Here is an 18493-nt window from a genome sequence, read left to right on the forward strand (position 1 = left end):
GTACTGATAAAATTAACCTACTGTGTTTATGTTGTCACAGTTCTTTAATGTTGAAAGGTGTTGAGCCACAAAGTACCTGTGAATTGGAGGTGGATGCAGTAGCTGCTGACATTTTAAATCAACTGGATATTGAAGGTGAAGTATTGATAGCTTTCCACGTAAATATTTTATGACAGCAACTGTATTGTCTTCTTTTTGTAAGTTTGAGCTCAGTTAAGCCACAATCCAGATTTCAGTGTTAGTAATCTATTAATCTCTACGTTTCTAAGGTTTGTGAGAGGATAAATAAACAAACTGAATAAACTCTGGAAGAAAGCATATTTTGAGAATAGTTTATATTTCTGAGCAGTAAGAAAAAAAAAGACTTTTGTTAATGGATTACAGAAGGCTTCAGATCTACAAGTGAAAAAACAACATCAAGCATATGTGTGTATGTATTCATGCATATAAACATACATACACAAACTTGGTGAGAAGACCAGTTAAAGATCTAGAAAACAAATAGGAATTGTATGCCATAGCTTTTGCATAACACTGAATCCTTCAGTAAGGCAAGAATTGCAGTAAGAATAATGAGAGGTTAGAATGACAAGAGTTGAAGATGCGTGTTAGTAGGTTTTTGTTTTGTTTTGTTTTTTTAAAATATGGGGAAAGAATGCATTTTGTCATGCTGACAGACTTCCCTTCATGTATCATTGTGTACTTTAGCCCAGATTGGCAGAAACCCTGGTTTGCAAGCTATATGGGAAGATGAAAAGCAGAGACGAAGAGAGAAATGTGAATCTTCTCAGATTAAGACACCAGAGTCTCAAGGTAAAAAGAAACAAAAGGCCAAAAAGATATTGTGCAGCTATTTTTCAGAATCTTTGAATGGGAAACAAGCAGAAGGTAGAAATGAGTGTATTGAATTTCAGGGCTTCTTAGATGTACTCATTCACATTTCTAAGCTTACCGATTGACCAGTACGTGTATTCCATATGAAAAGTAAGATACAAAACATTGCATTCCATTTGCTGCAGAGTATGCTAGACTGAATGAATGATAATGACAGTTAAGATTTCATACTATATGATGAAAAATATTTAAATGTTTAAGTACTAGCAAAATTAAATCTGTTATCCTGAAGGTTCCCATTATATTTATGCATAGGACCAGTTCCTTTGAATTAAAGCTAAGGTGATGTTAAATGAAAATTATATAGGATAGAAAAATCCCTTATTTTTATGTAAAATTCATTACACAGGAAAGACTGTGCTCTGCAGATTAATTGCATATTGAATAAGGCTATTCTCTGTAGAACCTAGGCCTGTTTCTTTTAAAATATGAATGATATTTGGCAAGCAAGTCAGAAGATTGCAAGCAGGAAAGAGGTGTGTTCCTGGCTTAGGCAAACTGCTTTCTTCCTTTGATTTTTTTTTCTGTGTAATGCTATTCAGGCTGCGTAAACCAGGATTTTCAAAATTGTTCACTGATTAAATAGTCTTTTCTTGAATGCTCACTTTGATGTAATTGCAACATGATTTTAAATGCCATTGATACTTAGAAATGAAAATGAGATCAGTGGGAGTGTGTGGAGTATTTTAAAGTGTTTAAATACACTTGAAAAATCAGCCCTCAAATTTGGCACTTAGTGGACACTTCCACTTTGAGCCATCTCCTAACAGAATTAGTAATTTGCTCTCTGTATTGATAGGTCCAAGTAGAAGTGAATAACAAATACTTTTTTTTTTTATTTTAAAGACCGTGGATTTGTGCCAGCAACAGAGAGCGAAAAATATTTTCAGAAGAGACTTAAAGAAATCCTCAAGCAAAATGACTTCTCTGTGTAAGTGTTCAGCCATTTGCCATAAACAATAATATTTGGTGCAAACCTTAAATACGCATTTAAAAATTGGTTTTTAATTAACTAGAACGTTGTCAGGATCAGTGGACTACAGTAATGGATCAGAGGAGTTCTCTGCTGAGCTAACACTACATTCTGAGGTACTTTCTCCAGAAACCTTTCAGTGTACGCCAGCGAATATGGTAGAAGTGCATGAAGATAAAAAGATGAACAAAGGTGAGTATTTTTAATAGCTTATAATTGCTGAAGTGCAGACCTCTGTCGTGCTTTGGCTGTACTTACTATTAGCAGAACTAAGCCAAGTAAGATCCGATTGTCACTTTAAAAAAAAAAGGAAGGCTAGTTTTGCCTGCATTGCCTTATTTGTTAAAGCCTTTTTAAAATTGCTGTAACAAATAACAGAAACATACTTGAAAGTAAAATACATTTAAACTGCTTTTCTTTCATAGTGTATTGATGTCTGTGACTCTTTGAAGTTTTATCCTTCTCTTTTTAATCTTCTGTTAAAGAATCCAATAGGATGCATACAGATAAAGAAGAGGAAGCACTTATTAATGAAGAAGCAATTTTAAACATTGTGGAGAATAGTCAGAGCTTTCATCGTTTGTCTCAAAAACTGTGTCAGACTACAGTTTTTTGTAAGTATGACCGGCATGGCTTTTCTTCCAGCTGTTTTATTTTTCCACAGTCTATTGTGCTGACTTACACTACTGATCATGAAAGAAAGTTATGTCAGAGAGTTTTCAAGCAAACTGCAACTTCACCTCTTCCACTGCTACTGCGAAAACACCTTATTTTCTAATAATTTCACCAGGAGAGTGTATCTGTAGAAGTTAAATATTTTACAGGTTCGGTTACCTGTCCTCTTGACAGGTCAACTTAGTGCAGTCTCCTGTGGGATGTTAGTCTTCCTTATGCTTTTGAGTTGTAGGGCAAAAACTATTAGACTAAACAGGATTTTGATTGTCTGTCAGTAGTATTCTATCAGTTCCCCTGTCTTCAGAGGACATGCTCGCGAGCTACTTTTAGAATTTCAGCTATCTAGGTATGCCATAGGCTGATAATGACAAACTGCAAGAAGAAATATGGATTGAAGAAGATTGAAGAAGCATGGATACAAAAGAATGGTTAAAGGCAAAGAAGCAAGAAGAATAAAACATTAAAGAGAGGGAGAGAGACCGTGACAGCAAACAAATGTGGGTGGCATGAGGGGAAAACAATAAAATAACTCGCCAAATTGAATGGAAAGTTACTTCAGGTAGGAATAGTTCAAGTAGAGGATAGTCTGTAGAGGAGACAAAAAACACAGTTTATATAAGAAGGTACATAAAATAGTATAAGCGTAAGAAGATGTGGTGTTAGTATACACTGCAGCTGGTGCTACAAAATGTGGAAGGGAAAAAATTGAAAAACCCCTTGCCTCCAATACTTCTGATACATGCATAGTGTGAATATATAAGGGGAGAGTGAGACTGAATTTGAGGAGGTATGGGAGGGTGGAGGCAGAGAGAAGTGCTTCCACTAAATCTACTACATTTGGAACAGGAGGGCAGAAATAAAAGTAATTTCAAGAAAAGGTTGTTAGTACTGTAGAAAAACAGCTTGTAAAATAAAAATAAAACTGAAAAAAAGAAGTATGAAAAGAGCTTTGTTTCTTTAGCCTACCTTGCTTTGAGTAGTAGCAAATTAGTACATTTTTAAATGTTCAGGGTTTTGTTTTACAGGCAGATTATAAGTAGTGATTAACAAATAGCACAAAATACAGACTCCATCTGTGTGGGCTCTTTCTGCAGTGGACAGTGCTGATGAGGCCATGATTGATGTGTTGGCTGGTTTGGAGAGTGATGGATATCAGATGGAGCATCACAAAGCACTCTCTCACCATCGTTCTCTTGGAAGCTGTCGAAATTCTCAAAACAGTGATGATGAAGAAAATGAGCCACAGTGTGAGAAAGAAGAAATGGAACTTAGCTTGATAATGTCCCAGAGGTGGGACAGTAGCATTGAAGAGCCTGGGCCAAAAAGAAGGTATATAGATGATTTTCTTTACTTAATCTTTCCTCTTTCACCCTCATATTTAGGTGTGATGATGTGGATTATAGAGGAGTCTCTTTTAATAGCACTAGAAAAATCAGCTGATGCTGCTGCTTGTTAGTTTTACATGTGGATGTAGGTGAAATGTTTTAAGTGTGGCTAGACCTAAGCTTCTAGTTTACTTTTTGAGGAAGAATTGTGTAATGCTTTTTTCCCTACAATTTTGGATATGAGAATTGTAAAAGTAAACTCTTTTTAAAGTAATACCTTTGGATATAGTACAAAAAAATCTCGTATACTGCATGTACAACTTTCATTGAAGCAGATGTTTAAGAACTATTCTCCTGAAGACTGACACAGAAGCCTGAGAAGAGTGCCCATTAATTTCCATGCTCAAAGCTTAGATTAAAACTTGAATGTTGCTCTCTTTGCTGGACTGCTAAAGGTTGCAGCCTAATTATTTTTAAGGTTAAGATTATTGAATTCTTCTCAGGTTGTAATGACTTTTTGTGCAGTCTGCGTTGGTGGGTTTTGCAAGAAGCTATATCCAGTTTTTCTTCACCCTTGCTTTTTGGGCAGACCTGCTGGTATTTATAACTCTATTTGAAAGATGAGGGACTTAACAGATGTAACATTTTGATTTTTTTTTAACATCAGAAATTATAATTATACTATGATTCAGAGAGCAAGAGAGGCTGTAATGGAATCAGAAGTTAGATCATTAGTTTCCTAGTTCTCGAGATACTTCATTTCTGAAGCAACTTTTCTTTGACCTTTTGATTTTATTTTTATTTTTTTCCTATCACAGTAGTCAAGAAAGTTGGACTTTCCATCTAAAATGTTTAACATTGATATCTGTGGCAGTTACTGTGTAAAACTAGCCTATATCTTGCAGCATTTATTAGCATGGGGGCAGCTCTGCACGGGCGTAACTGTACAAGATTTAAAGTCAAGTAGGATCCTGAAGTAATTAACTGCTTTTATGCAATAAAGAATCCAACTTAAATCTCATCAGACTTGATGAGCTGGCTCATGAGTAACTTGGTCATGTACGCCTACATCGTCATCTTAGACAGAAAGCACTATGGAGTACATAACAGGTGCTACCTCATGGAGATCTCTGCAGGTCCACTTGTGATCTTTTCAGAATTTGGACTGACTTCAGGAAAGAGCATGGGTAGCTCTGTCCCCTGCACGATTCTGATCATACACAGGGAGCCAGCTGGAGTTTCGTGATGGATGTGATCCGATTCTGTTTGTGGTTCCTTCTATTTGTACTGCTTCTTAGTGCATACATTCTATCACTTTTCTGTTATTGAGAATCCAACAATTTTCCATTATATCAAATAATATACTAAGACAATATATTACGCAAAAAATGTCAGGGTGTAACAGTACCCTAGTGACTGAATTAGACAGTTTGGGTTTGATTTCTACTGGGAGAAAAAACGTTCAGTGAGGCATGAACTGTTTCTTGAAGAGCCATATGGCAGTATCATGCCGTGTCAGACAAAATTTCCTGGAATCTAAATGTTGGGCATGAATGCAAGTGATTTGAGTTGTTCTTTGCAGAAGTAATCTCAAGTCTGACTTGGTTTACTGATGTTGACAAAGATCTGCTTTGTGCACAGAATCATAGCATAATCAAGGGTGGAAGAAACATCTAAATGTTGTCTAGTCCAGTGCCTTGATCAAAAGAGTTTGACTAGATCAGTTGCCTAGAGTGAGTTAAGATGCTGGACAAGTTAGGAGTAAAATACACACCAGCAGAGGTGATCCACCATTTCACAGCTGCTATGAGAGTGAAATTATTGAAATACACCACCCACTGCCTCACTGTACTCATATCCACTGCTTGGTCTCCATAAATGCTCAGCAAACACTGAGGAATGTCAGTAGATGCAAATTTTCTGTATGGAGGAATTCAATTCCACACCTTTGCTTCATATGTACTTCCATGTCAGATGCCGTTCTGTCAGACTGCCCCTCTGCTGCCGTCTGTCAAACAGGAACAAAATGTAATGGAATATTGCTGGGAAGGTTCAGCCCCTACTCCCATACCACCAACATCTGCTTCTGATGTTGTGGGCCAACATAATAAACTAGGAGACATTACTTTTTGGAGCAGCGCTAGTTTATCATGTGCTCCTGCCCCAAGTCACCTTGGTGACCCTCAGCTGGATTTGCTCCAGTTTTATTGGTGTCTACCCTGAGCTCAAAACTGAGCACAGTTCTCCAGATGCAGCCACACAGCTGCTAATAATGTCAACAGTCTTGCAGTCACAGACCAGTGTGCAGCTGTCCACCTTTACTGCAGAGGTATGCTGCACATACAGGTTCACCTTTCTCTCCCATGGTTGTCCTCCATGGTTTTCCTAACAGCTAAACTAAAAAGCACGTTGTATAGTTGGCTTAGTCCCCAAATTTCAAGCTATTAAATTTCAGTGAAATTGGAACATGGTTTAGTGGGCAACATTAATAGTAGGTGGACAGTTGGACTTGATGATCTAAGAGATCTTTTCCAACCTTATTGATTCTATGAAAATTAAGCATCTAAATCCCTTCTCTAACTTCTTAAACTAGTAAATCCTGCTGTTCTTCCCAATAGATGTTAGATGTTTGACTACTTTTCTTACTTGTTAAAGTAATAATGATACTCAAAGAGTTCCTAGTAAGAAATATAACACATTTTTTATTTCACTTTGCTCACCTAAGTTACGCAGCCTTTTTGCTCATATGGCTAGAGGTATTTACCTATTTTCTATTGTTTTTTTCTGCATTATTTGATTCCTTCATTTTCTGTAGGTCAGCTGGCAAAAATATGCATCGAAGTTCAACAGAAGAGGATTCGTCTTCAGAGGAAGAAATGGAGTGGAGTGGTAGCAATATGCTCCTAACTAATCTCTCTATACCTCAGCTAGATGGGACTGCAGATGAAAATGGTGGTAAGTAAACAAAAAAACAGCTTTGGGAGTTGAATTGCCACCTGAATCATGATTTGACTTCAGATCAATTTGCTAATTCTTGGATATACTGAATGTCTTTGATTCTTGTCTCAGCTGGGAGGAATTATTTTCAGTGCATTTCAGAAGCAGGCCTTTAACATCCTCCTTGAAAGTCAACAATATTTTAATTTCAACACCCATAGAGAATTACCAGGATCTTTATTTCCTATTGTATTAATGATTCAAAAAAGAGTATCATTTAATTAGTTCTGTGGATAAATTCTTTGTTGCAAGGGGTATTTTTCTGTTATGATTTGTTGTGCAAATATGGTGCTGAAATTAAAGATTCTGTAGGACCATTTATCCTGCTATGATTTTGTTGTAAACAGTAGATTGTGTAAATTTTGATAGTTAACTTTGCTTTGCAAATATGCACCACCCATGCTAAAATACAGAGAGCCTTTGAGTCTATGTCTCAATCAGCAGGTTGCTTGTTCGCATTCTGGGATAACGTGACTTAAAATTATGCAGTGGAAGACTGCTGCAGAAGAAACTGCCTTTCAAAAATCTAGAAAAATAAATTAATCTCTAAAGATATATTTTGCTATCTCTATAACCCACTGTCTTTGTTCGAAATAACCTTGGTTAGTAGAATGCAAATTTTGAGGTTTGGCAAATACATAGAGGTTGTTATTTGTTCCATTAGACGAGCTGCATAATTTCATGTTTATAAAATTCAGAGCAAAAAAATGAAAAATGTACAGAACCCACTGAGGAGGGAGGGGAAAATTGTCTGTATCCTGAATTTTCTCAGTATTAAGTTCATTTTTGTTCTTGGTCTAATCAACAGTAATTGCTGTCCTTTGTTTAAAAGACATTGAATTAGTCATACTTGATTACCTTTAAAATTTTAAATTGTGATTAGCATCATTTTTGTACGGACACTTTTTCTTAATCCATAGTAAAAACAGGGTAGTGTAAAAATCTTGTTGGTGCTCATATATGTACCTAATTTTCTATTGCTACATTTGCTCTTAGGGCAAAGAATGTTAACTAGTTAGTACCTCTTGTAGCTATTTGACAGAGAAACAAGCATCATATATCAGTATATAAAATATATATGTCTTAATATATTAATATAAACAATTCCATATTGAAAAAAATAAGCTGTATGATCTTATTACATAGACAACCAGAACCATTCTTTCATGATTGCTGTTTCAAGCGTAGTTTTTTTTTCCTTTGCTTTTGTAGGTATAAATGGTAAGGTTAATACGCGACTTGCACTTGATGCACTACTGATATGACTTTTTGCAAAATACAGTTGTAATTTCCTTATTTGCAATACTTTGTAACTTCCTGTAAAAAGAGATGCTTCTGGCTAATGAAAGTGTATCTTGTATAACTGTTTAAATTGTAGAATATTTCAAATATTTTGAATACTCACATGGAGAAAAAGAAAGTCCACTTAAAATAGGTTTATTAGTTCTCAAGTAATCTAACATAAAATAACTCCTACTGCATACTCTTCTTAAAACAGGCGATACTCAAAACATATTTCAGTCTAGGTCATCTGAATTGGAAAAAAAAAAAAAAAGGTTATCCACCCATGATTCTCAGTGTCTATAACATCTGACTGATTTATAAATATTTTTGCAATGTTCATATCTGAATAATCAGGTATCTTCCAAATGTTCACTTGACATTTCACTGAACTCCCATTTTCTTCATCCTCCATTAATCATCCTCATTCTTTGTGTGAATGCCTCCTCCTACTCCCAAAGAATCACAGGCTGTATCTCCCAGCTGTGTTTCACAGCTCAGTGACTCTGTCTTTGCATTAGAAAATGTTATTAGAAACAGATTGAGACTTTCTTTTATTTTTTTTCACCCAGCTACAAATAAATTGTGAAGGTGAAGGCACTATGAATCTTGGATAATCTTCAGATTGGTTTAGACTTAAAAGGTGAATGCTTAAAGGATATCCCACATAGTACAACAGTTTGCAAAACATACTTTCAATTCATACAGCACATCTCATAACTCACGTACACCTTCAACATTTCAGCCGAGTTTTGGACACATGAACAAACTGCTGTGTGCCCCCAGCTCTGTAGTATCTGCCTCTGAAGTGGAATAAACTCCTTAAAATTGGTTGGGGCTCACTGTAGTTAAGAAAAGCACACAATTACTGCAAAATAGTTGTTAATATGTTACTTACCAGTTGTCTGCACACAACTATCCTGCAGTAAATGTGGTGAAAGTAACAATGGAAGAGAGAAATATTCCTATGTATCACACCACAAGTCTTCACAGGACAGGTACCTCAACACATGCTGGTTGTAGACCTTTGTGGAAATACGTATCCATGGGTATGAATTTACGATCTAACTAAATGGGGCAAGCTCCTCATACAGACACCTGAATGGGTGTTGGATTGCTCTGCTGTAACAGTACAGCAAACTGTCTTACAAAAACTGCACAGGATGGTTGATACAGAGCCCTTGCTGTGTTGTAAGATCATACTTCACATTTTGTGGAATTACTTTTATATATGGAGAAAATCATCTTAAGTATGTTACTTTCAGAACCAGGAAGCATGCATACTTCTCAGGGACAAAGCAGGATACAAGTTTTTAGAAGTTAATGTCTCTGTATTTAGCTTTCTGAAAAAGATTTCAGAAGCCTTCTTTAAGCAAATCATTGTGAAATCTTTGGGAAATGTATTCAAGCCCATAATTTATAAGTAACTGACAGAATATCTTGAGACACAAATGTATTAATGATGTGATTTTGATAAAGCAACTCATGTACTTGGGGCCTGTAGTTGTCATGATCATAAATGGAATGTGAACTAGAAGAGTACTGATTAGTTTTGGTTTCTGTTATGGGAGGGCTTTTGTGAAAGTATCATTAAAATAATTAATAGCTTAGTTATTCTTTTTTTACAGGAAAGCTAGAGTAAAATTGCTTGTCTTCCATTTCAGACAATCCTTTGAATAATGAAAGTTCTCGAACTCACTCCTCCGTCATTGCAACAAGCAAAATGTCTGTAAAGACCTCAATCTTTCACAAAGATGCTGCTACACTAGAACCCCCATCTTCTGCTAAAATTACTTTTCAGTGTAAACACACAAGTGCCCTTTCTAACCATGTTTTGAATAATGAAGATTTAGTAGAAGACCTCTCGCAACCAAACACAGAAACAAGACCTGAACTTTCAGTTCATTCTCTTACAAAAGAAAGCACTTACACAGCAAAGTACCCAACATCATTCAGCAATAGTACCCATGCAGAAAACTCACATAAAGAGAGTAACAAGAAAGATACTCTCCCAGTTCCTTCGTGTGAAAATAATATTTTTGAGTATGAAGATGATATTTCATCAGTGAGCAGACAGATACCTAGCAGGAAGTATACTAGCATCAGAAAGACTGAGAAGGATGTCTCTTTTATGCACATGGGCCGCCACATTGGTGACAGCATATTGAATAAAAACTCTTTTAACTTTTCTGATTTGAGCCACTCTGGCCACTCCAAAGGTAAAATATCCTCTGAACTAAATGAAAAAGCCAGCAGCGCAAGTATAAATAGTTTTTTTCCAGCAACAGTTACAGAAAATTGTGAATTGGTGTCTTGTTCAGGAGGCAGTCGAACTGTTGTACATTCACTTGAAAATAACACTGATGAAGGTGGCCTTAATAAGCTTAAAATTAGGTATGAAGAATTTCAGGAGCATAAAGCAGAAAAGCCAAGTCTCAGTCAACAAGCAGCACATTATATGTTCTTTCCTAGTGTTGTTCTTTCGAACTGTCTTAGCCGACCACAAAAGTTAGCTCCTGTGACATATAAATTACAGCAAGGCAACAAACAGTCCAGGTTGAAGCTGAATAAAAAGAAATATAGTTTTATCAATCATCAGGAGCCTGCAACTGTAAGTGATGTTGTATCAGTGAAGGAAAGCTGCTATACACAAGGTAATGCTTGTAGTAATATTCCTGATAAGGATAGTGCTTTACCTAGCGACTTAGTCCAAGTTCCTCTTGAGTCTTTTGAAAACAAAATGCCTACAAGTACTGCTCATTGTACTGACTGCCAGATTGGAGATGGATCTCTTGAAACTGAGCAGTCATTTGGATTATGTGGGAATAAATATACACTTCGAACTAAACGAAAGGTAAACTATGAGACTGAAGACAGTGAATCAAGCTTTGTCGCGCACAACTCAAAAATTAATCTACCTCAACCAATAGAAAGTGTTGAAAGTTTGGATGGGTCTCAGAAGTCTCGAAAACGTAGAAGACTTTCTAAAAAACTGCCACCTGTTATTATTAAATATATTATCATCAATAGATTTAGAGGGAGAAAAAATATGCTTGTTAAACTAGGGAAAGTAGATTCTAGTGAGGAAAGAGTGGTACTCACAGAAGAAAAAATGAACTTATATAGAAAGCTTGCACCTTTAAAAGACTTTTGGCCAAAAGTTCCTGACTCTCCTGCAACCAAATATCCTATTTATCCACTAACGCCAAAGAAAAGTCACAAAAGAAAAGCAAAACATAAGTCAACCAAGAAAAAAGCTGGAAAACTGCAAAGAACAGGTAGTAAAAATAATATTAAAAGAACTTTATCTTTCAGGAAAAGGACTCACACAATTCTTTCTCCTCCTTCACCATCCTATAATGCTGAAGCTGAAGACTGTGATTATAACTATAGTGATGTTATGTCTAAATTAGGTTTTCTTTCTGAGAGAAGCACAAGCCCAGTAAACACATCGCCACCTCGCTGCTGGTCTCCCACTGATCCAAAAGCAGAAGAAATTTTGACCAACCTGGACAGAGAAGCTTTACATAGTAGAGGTAATATGTACAACAACAGGACTGTTAATTCTAATGTAGGAAAAAATAGTCGAGCAAAAACTCAGGTTAAGAAATGTAAAAAGAAATTTGCTAGCCCCACTGTATCTACCAAGAAAAAGAAAAAGATGAATCAGAGTGATAAAACAGCAGACGATGGAAAGAAGAAACCTAGAACAAAACAAAGACAGAAAACAACAGAAAAAATGTCCTCAAGAAAACGCATGGTATTTAAAGATGAAAAAGGAAATAATCAGTCTGCCACGGAAGTGAAGTTTGTGCTGAAACATCAAGATCTGCCTGAGATGTCTTACAACTCACAGCCGCTTCATCATCGGAGAGATGGTCCTCTTCCTGGCTTTACAGCAGGGTATCTGCCGTCCGCACCGTTCCCCTCAGCAGCTGATACACAAGGTAATTCATCAGACTGTTTTCATTCATTGATGGAACTTGATAAGCCTTTAGATGCACAGTGTTTGCCTGCTCCACGAGAAGACCCCCATTCATCTCTCACATCAAGTCCTGTGGCATCTGGAAGAGAAGTACTGAAAGTGAGCTCTCAAAGGCCCAGGACTCAAAGTGCTGTATTTAGAATGAAGGAATCTGCTCTCGTTAAAAACATATTCGACTCATCTAATCACTCAACTCAGGTAACACAGAATGTGTGCATCTCTAAAGATAAGACCTTTGTAAAAGCAGAAGAGATAAAAAATTTGCAAAACAGGTATTTACCATCAGCTGGGAAATTAAGTGAAGCTCGTGAGTCTTCAGACTCAACAAAGATGGATCAGTTGCATTCCACTAGCTATTTGCATTGTAAAGACAATAATCAACAGCAGATTTTTTGTATACCAGAGGCATCCAAGCATTCTGATCCTTCTTCTTCTGTTCTTAAGTCATCTGAGGAAAGTCCAGGGCCTCTTCAGTTGCCTAAGAACTGTTTCGTAACCTCTTTGAAGAGTCCAGTGAAACAACTAAATTGGGATCAAAAACAGAGAGGATTTCTTTTGGAAATGTCACATTTTAAACCTGAAACAGTAAAACAGAAGTCTCCGTCAGAAACAACCACTCAACCAAAACCCATTTCCCACTATAAAAACAGGACTATAGTGGCCCCGTCAGCATTCAGTGAAGGGCAGTCTGGCCTGGCTGTTTTGAAAGAGTTGCTCCAGAAGAGGCAACAGAAAGCTCAGAATGCAAATGTCACACAAGAACCATTACCAGTTAAAACACAGCTGAGCAGAGGTACCCCATGCCCTCTTGAACAGAACAAAGCAATCAAAAGGTCACGGTCAGCCACACCTAGAAAACCACGTGCTCCCAGGAATACCAAACCTAAAGAAAAAACACCAAAACTTTCAAAAATGGAGTCTTTAAGCCAACAAGTCACTGGTCATGTTGATCATTCTGTGTCTGATGATAGCCCTATATTTTTTTCAGACCCTGGTTTTGAAAGCTGTTACTCCCTTGAAGACAGCTTATCTCCAGACCACAATTACAACTTTGATATTAATACAATAGGGCAAACTGGATTTTGCAGTTTTTACTCTGCAAGCCAGTTTGTCCCCGCAGATCAGAATTTGCCCCAAAAATTTTTGAGTGATGCAGTTCAAGATCTTGGTTCTGTACAAACAACAGAAAATGACTTTCTATGTCGTAATGACCAAAAAACTGATGAAGAAAAACAGCATTCTTCAAGCACAAGCAAGTGGATAAGACCTGGTTCTCTGAGCCCCGAGCTTTTTGAGAAAACCTCCCTGGATAGTAATGAAAACCACTGCCATAGCCAACGGAGGAAAAACGTTCATCCTTCAACTTCTAGATCCAACTCTATTGATACCTCTTGTACACAAGAGACAGAGGTCTGCCTAAATGAAAAATTTAAATTGACTAGAAATGCAGTAAATAAAGAGAGATTTCTTAACCTTCCTCAGCCAACCAGCTCAGACTGGATTCAAAGCCACATTAGAAAAGAAACCACTTTTGGACCCTGTCAACCACTTGATTCAGTTAATACCTCTTTTACATCTGTACTGTCTTCTCCTGACGGTGAACTCATAGATGCAGCCTCTGAGGACTTAGAATTATATGTTTCAAGAAACAACGAAGCATTAACTCCAACTCCAGATAGTTCACCAAGATCCACCAGTTCTCCCTCACAGTCAAAAAATGGAAGTTTTACACCTCGTACTGCTCACATTCTTAAGCCGCTTATGTCCCCACCCAGTCGTGAAGAAATCATGGCAACTTTGCTGGATCATGATCTCACAGAAACAGTTTATCAGGAACCATTTTGCAGTAATCCTTCTGATGCTCCAGAAAAGCCAAGGTACTGTTTTAAAGGCATTTCTGTCTACATATGCTTGTAATTATATTAAGTTTAATTTATTCCTGTAAACAATTTTTTGCTGTTATGTGACACAGCTGCATGAAAGATTCCATCTGTTACATGTACAGTTGAAGTTGAAAATTACTATACTTCCCCTGCAAACACCCTTTCTCATTCATGACACTTTTTTTATTTCTTGGTATTACTGTAGTAAGTGAAAGAATGCCTGCTTGCTTTGTAGAAGATGGATACTGCCCACAGGAATTGTATTGTGAGAAGACTAGTTAGCTGAGCTCTGCTAGTGTATAGTCTCAAAAACTGCCTGTGCATTGCAGTTTAGAGCAAAGCAATGATTCAAACTATTTTCTTTTCAGGGAGATTGGAGGACGGCTTCTCACTGTAGAAACTAGGCTTCCAAATGACCTGCTTGAGTTTGAGGGAGACTTCTCATTAGAAGGGCTACGACTCTGGAAGACTGCATTTTCAGCAATGACTGAAGGTCCTAGACCAGGGTCACCTCCCCGTTATGATCACTCTGCTGCTAATAAAAAAGAAGGTAATAGCCATAAAACTAGCAAAGACAAAAAAATTGTTATAATGCCATGCAAGTGTGCTCCAAGCCAGCAACAAGTTCAGATATGGCTTCATGCCAAAGAAGAATATGAACATTTCAAGAGATTGCCTAAGAATCATCCTGCTGAGCTGGAAAAGGCAGCTGAGAATTTCAGCTCCACAGTATTGTCTGGAGAGAAATCTTCAGAGGTAGTAAAAGCAGCTAAAGATTTAAATTTGTCAAGCCTGGAAGATGGAAGACCTATAGTGCCTACAAAGGATTCTCCCGCTTCTGTGGCAGATCCTACAAAAGCACAAACCAAGGAAACCTGTGACAAGTCTGTAAGTACTATAGGAGCTTCTATAAATATTAAAAGTGACATAGACTCGAGTGAAACTACATCTGAAAGCAAGACGCTTACTGCTTCAGCTCTAGAACGTGATAAGGAAGAAGAGGAAGAAGACTATTATGTCAGTTACAGTTCACCAGATTCTCCAGTGCTTCCACCCTGGCAACAAGTAGCATCTCCAGATCCCAAGCAGTCCAATTTAGAAGATGCAGAGTGGAAAAGTCAGGATGTTATTTTGTCGTCTGTCAAAGAAAATGATGTAGCACCTGTTGGAAGCACACAGAATTCTCCGTCCACCCAAGAGGACATTAAGATGGCCTTTGACACATCTCCACTTCTACTTAGTGTAGATCCTGGAAACTCCGAATCCATTTGTTTACATAGTACACCCATCACACAGAGAAAAAGTCATGACGGAATTCATGAAGTTCTTGGGTTTACTCCTTTATCAACAGGTAAATCCATTAAGTGATCTTAATGATACACAAAAAGTGTTCCTGAATTTCTTATTATATTTCTTTTGACATGTTGAGAGAAAATTCCTACGTCCTCACAGAATTATATTTAAACTATTTTTGAAAAGGAAGAGGCCTGCACATTATTGTTAAAGTGACTATTTAATAATGACAGAAGTTGAAAAGCAGAACACCCTTGTGCTTCCTGATATTGTTTGAGCTCTGAAGTGCTAGTTAAAAACTTAAAGACGTGTAACTTATTTGGAGAACTTTAAAATTTTGTTGGTTATATTACCATTAATAATTTATATTCCAAACATAGTGCAGTGTAAATAACTTTGCAGTGCTCAAGATAATGATGTAAGATTTGGTAAATGATTGGCCTTGTATTGTGCATTTCTAAACGTCCACAAATATCAAATTGTAATAGTTCTGCCTTGGATTGGAGAGAGAATAATGTTAATTTTGTTTATATATAAATATATTTTGATAACGTTAAAGCAAACACCTCTGATTGTTTGCAGCATATTGCATAATGTTTGGACAATATTGCTGAGGCTAAACAGTTTTTCACTCCTATATGTTTCTAGAACCAAAAGCCCGGAAACTGTGTCATAAGAGAGGAATTAATACCGATGGTCTTCGAAGAGTACTTCTAACCACACAAATGAAGGTGAATAAAGATTTTATGTGCAAGTTTATTTTTGTTATGCTATGCATACATTTCCATTCTGTTTCTCACTAATGATCTTTCTCTTAAGCAGATAGCTCTACCACACGTTTTCTTTCAGAACTTTGGTTTTAAAATTTATTCTGTGTTGGTGTTTTTTTTTTCTTTTGCTATTAAGATCTGGAAAATATATTTAAAATTGTAGAGTGTGATTGCTGCAGAGTCAGTATCCACTCAAAGTTAGGAAGAAGTCAGTTTAACTTGCAGGAAAGAAAAAAAAAAACTTGGATTCTGACAGTGTGTTCTCTATTTTAGGGTTGTGAAGCACTAATGAAACAATAAGACCATCTAAGAATGTTGTGTTGCTGTTTAGGTTACAGCATACTTTTTTAAGTTCTGTTGCTATTTTCCTTATATATATATAAAAACATGTATTTATTTATGTGTCTCCATGTGTATATGTTGGTTTTCAGACAATGTCTTAGGCATTTTCTGAAAACATAAATGATCTGTAAATGGCACTAGTATGCTGAGAGAGTAGAAAGGAAACTGATGGTGTGAATTTGATCACTCACGTGTTTTCTATAAAGAGTATTTCCACTCCCCTATTGGAAACAGAACAATCGAATAGGTGCGTCATGGATCTGACTCAATAATCTTTGGTCTTAACATACTGGTATTCACCCAGTTGAAGTGGGCAAGTGTACCCTTGATTTAGTGCCTTTACAAAGTGGTGAGTGATGCAGGGTATTGTGATGAATTGTTGGTCAAGAGTAAACAAAGACTTGTTGGTTTCCCTGTCTTCAGCCTTCTAAGAGAGCCAATATGATACATATATATATAAAAATATATAAATATATATTATTTTTAAGGCATTTTAAACTGCCTATTGCTTTACTATGAGGTTTCATTGAAATTATTCCAGTTGTCCTGCTGAAAAAGTAGCAGGATAGCAAAAGCTTACATTTAGTAGTTGTACTGTAGCATTTGCACTTTTAGCGATAAATTTTCATTTAATTTTGGCAACACTGTGTATTAATTTAGCTACCTCTAGTTTTCTCAGTATTTGTATGTGAGTGTTGTTTTTTATGTTATTGTTCAATAGAATCAGTTTGCTGCCCTTGGTGCTCCAAAGAGAGAGACTTCTCAGATTGAAGGACCATCTTTAAATAACACTTACGGTTTTAAAGTCAGTGTGCAAAACCTGCAAGAAGCAAAATCTTTACATGAGGTAACTTATTGTTATATATGGTTTTATAAAGTGATAGTTTTTCAAACTAGTTTCATAATGACAGTATTTAAAAACATTCCCTCCTTGGTCCCTGCCTCACTTAAGATTAGTAAGTGTGTGCTGTGTGCAGCTGTAATTGCTCTACTACTTTAGCTTGATTTTCAGTTGCCTTTATTTGATACTGTGGGACTAAATTTCACAATATTTTATGGAGAAGATGGAAAAACTTCCTTTAAACAAACACCAAGGGAAGGATCAGGATGGGGAAATAGTAGGGTTGTCTATAAAAATATTACTGGAAAAACTAGTTGATTGTAACTTTCATGGATCATTTCCTTATGAAAGGAGGCTTCAGGCTGAATGTTAGTGAGTCCCTCTCTGTATCCCTACATGGTAAGTTCTGAATCTGTTGGCCAATTTCTTCTGCATTTGTCAGGGTGCTAGGTATGTCAAAGAGTGTTTCTGTATATTTCACGTATGTCATTGGTTGGTCTGAGAAAGGAGAACAAAATTAGTGCTGGAGAACGGGATGCAATGCAAATACAGCACTACTATGTTTGGCTGCTGGCTGGCTGGCTGGCACGTGTTTCCTTCCTATTAGTCGCCACTCCCATGGCTCGGAGTTAGCTGTCAACCAGCTTACAGACAAGCTCAGGAGACAGTTTTATGTGCTAAGTAGATAACATAAGAGAAACAACAAGAAACTAATGATGTTACAGGAAATGGAGATGCAGCTTGATAGTACAGTTCTGTTTCACTGATGGATGAACAAATCTAGAGCCCTCAGGGCAGCTTGCTTACTCAGGTATCTGTATGTAACTTTTCCCTTGTAATCCCTCCAATTGACTCAGTAGTCTAGTTTATCAGTTATATTAAGCAAGACAACACAGAAACAGGATAGTATTGGTATTAAGTAATGTTGTGAGTGTTTCATAAGGCAAACTATTTTACACAAAGGTAAAGCAACATGATGTGGAATTCCATTAATGCAAGTGAGGGGAAAGATGAGTATTCTTCATGCTGTCCTGTAGGTGACTTAGTCTTCATGCCTGTTTGCAAGTCTTGGGCAAGGGAGGAAAAGGAAAATAAAGACTAAAAGTGGTGCTGTTTGTCTCTTACGAGTTTGGAAACTGAATTCAGCTCAATATACAAAGCTGTTTGAAAATACTTAAAGAATTTAGTAATTGCTGACGTTGAGCATTTCTGCTTATCGTATGTGCGTTTGAGA

At 36.8% G+C, this 18493-nt stretch overlaps 1 protein-coding gene across 1 annotated transcript in view; it reads left to right on the forward strand.

Annotated features, from left to right (window-relative positions):
• REV3L (REV3 like, DNA directed polymerase zeta catalytic subunit) overlaps nt 1–18493 on the forward strand; it is a 115381-nt gene that overhangs the window by 63845 nt on the left and 33043 nt on the right. Inside the window, exons 6-16 of the mRNA XM_015284579.4 lie at nt 41–135; nt 709–813; nt 1741–1825; nt 1911–2059; nt 2353–2481; nt 3637–3871; nt 6683–6822; nt 9810–14007; nt 14382–15364; nt 15955–16037; nt 17140–17265. Of these exons, the coding sequence (XP_015140065.2) occupies nt 41–135; nt 709–813; nt 1741–1825; nt 1911–2059; nt 2353–2481; nt 3637–3871; nt 6683–6822; nt 9810–14007; nt 14382–15364; nt 15955–16037; nt 17140–17265 (6328 nt within the window). The remainder of the gene's footprint in view (nt 1–40; nt 136–708; nt 814–1740; nt 1826–1910; nt 2060–2352; nt 2482–3636; nt 3872–6682; nt 6823–9809; nt 14008–14381; nt 15365–15954; nt 16038–17139; nt 17266–18493) is intronic.

Source organism: Gallus gallus, chromosome 3, assembly GCF_016699485.2.
Source record: "Gallus gallus isolate bGalGal1 chromosome 3, bGalGal1.mat.broiler.GRCg7b, whole genome shotgun sequence".
NCBI classification, from domain to species: domain Eukaryota; kingdom Metazoa; phylum Chordata; class Aves; order Galliformes; family Phasianidae; genus Gallus; species Gallus gallus.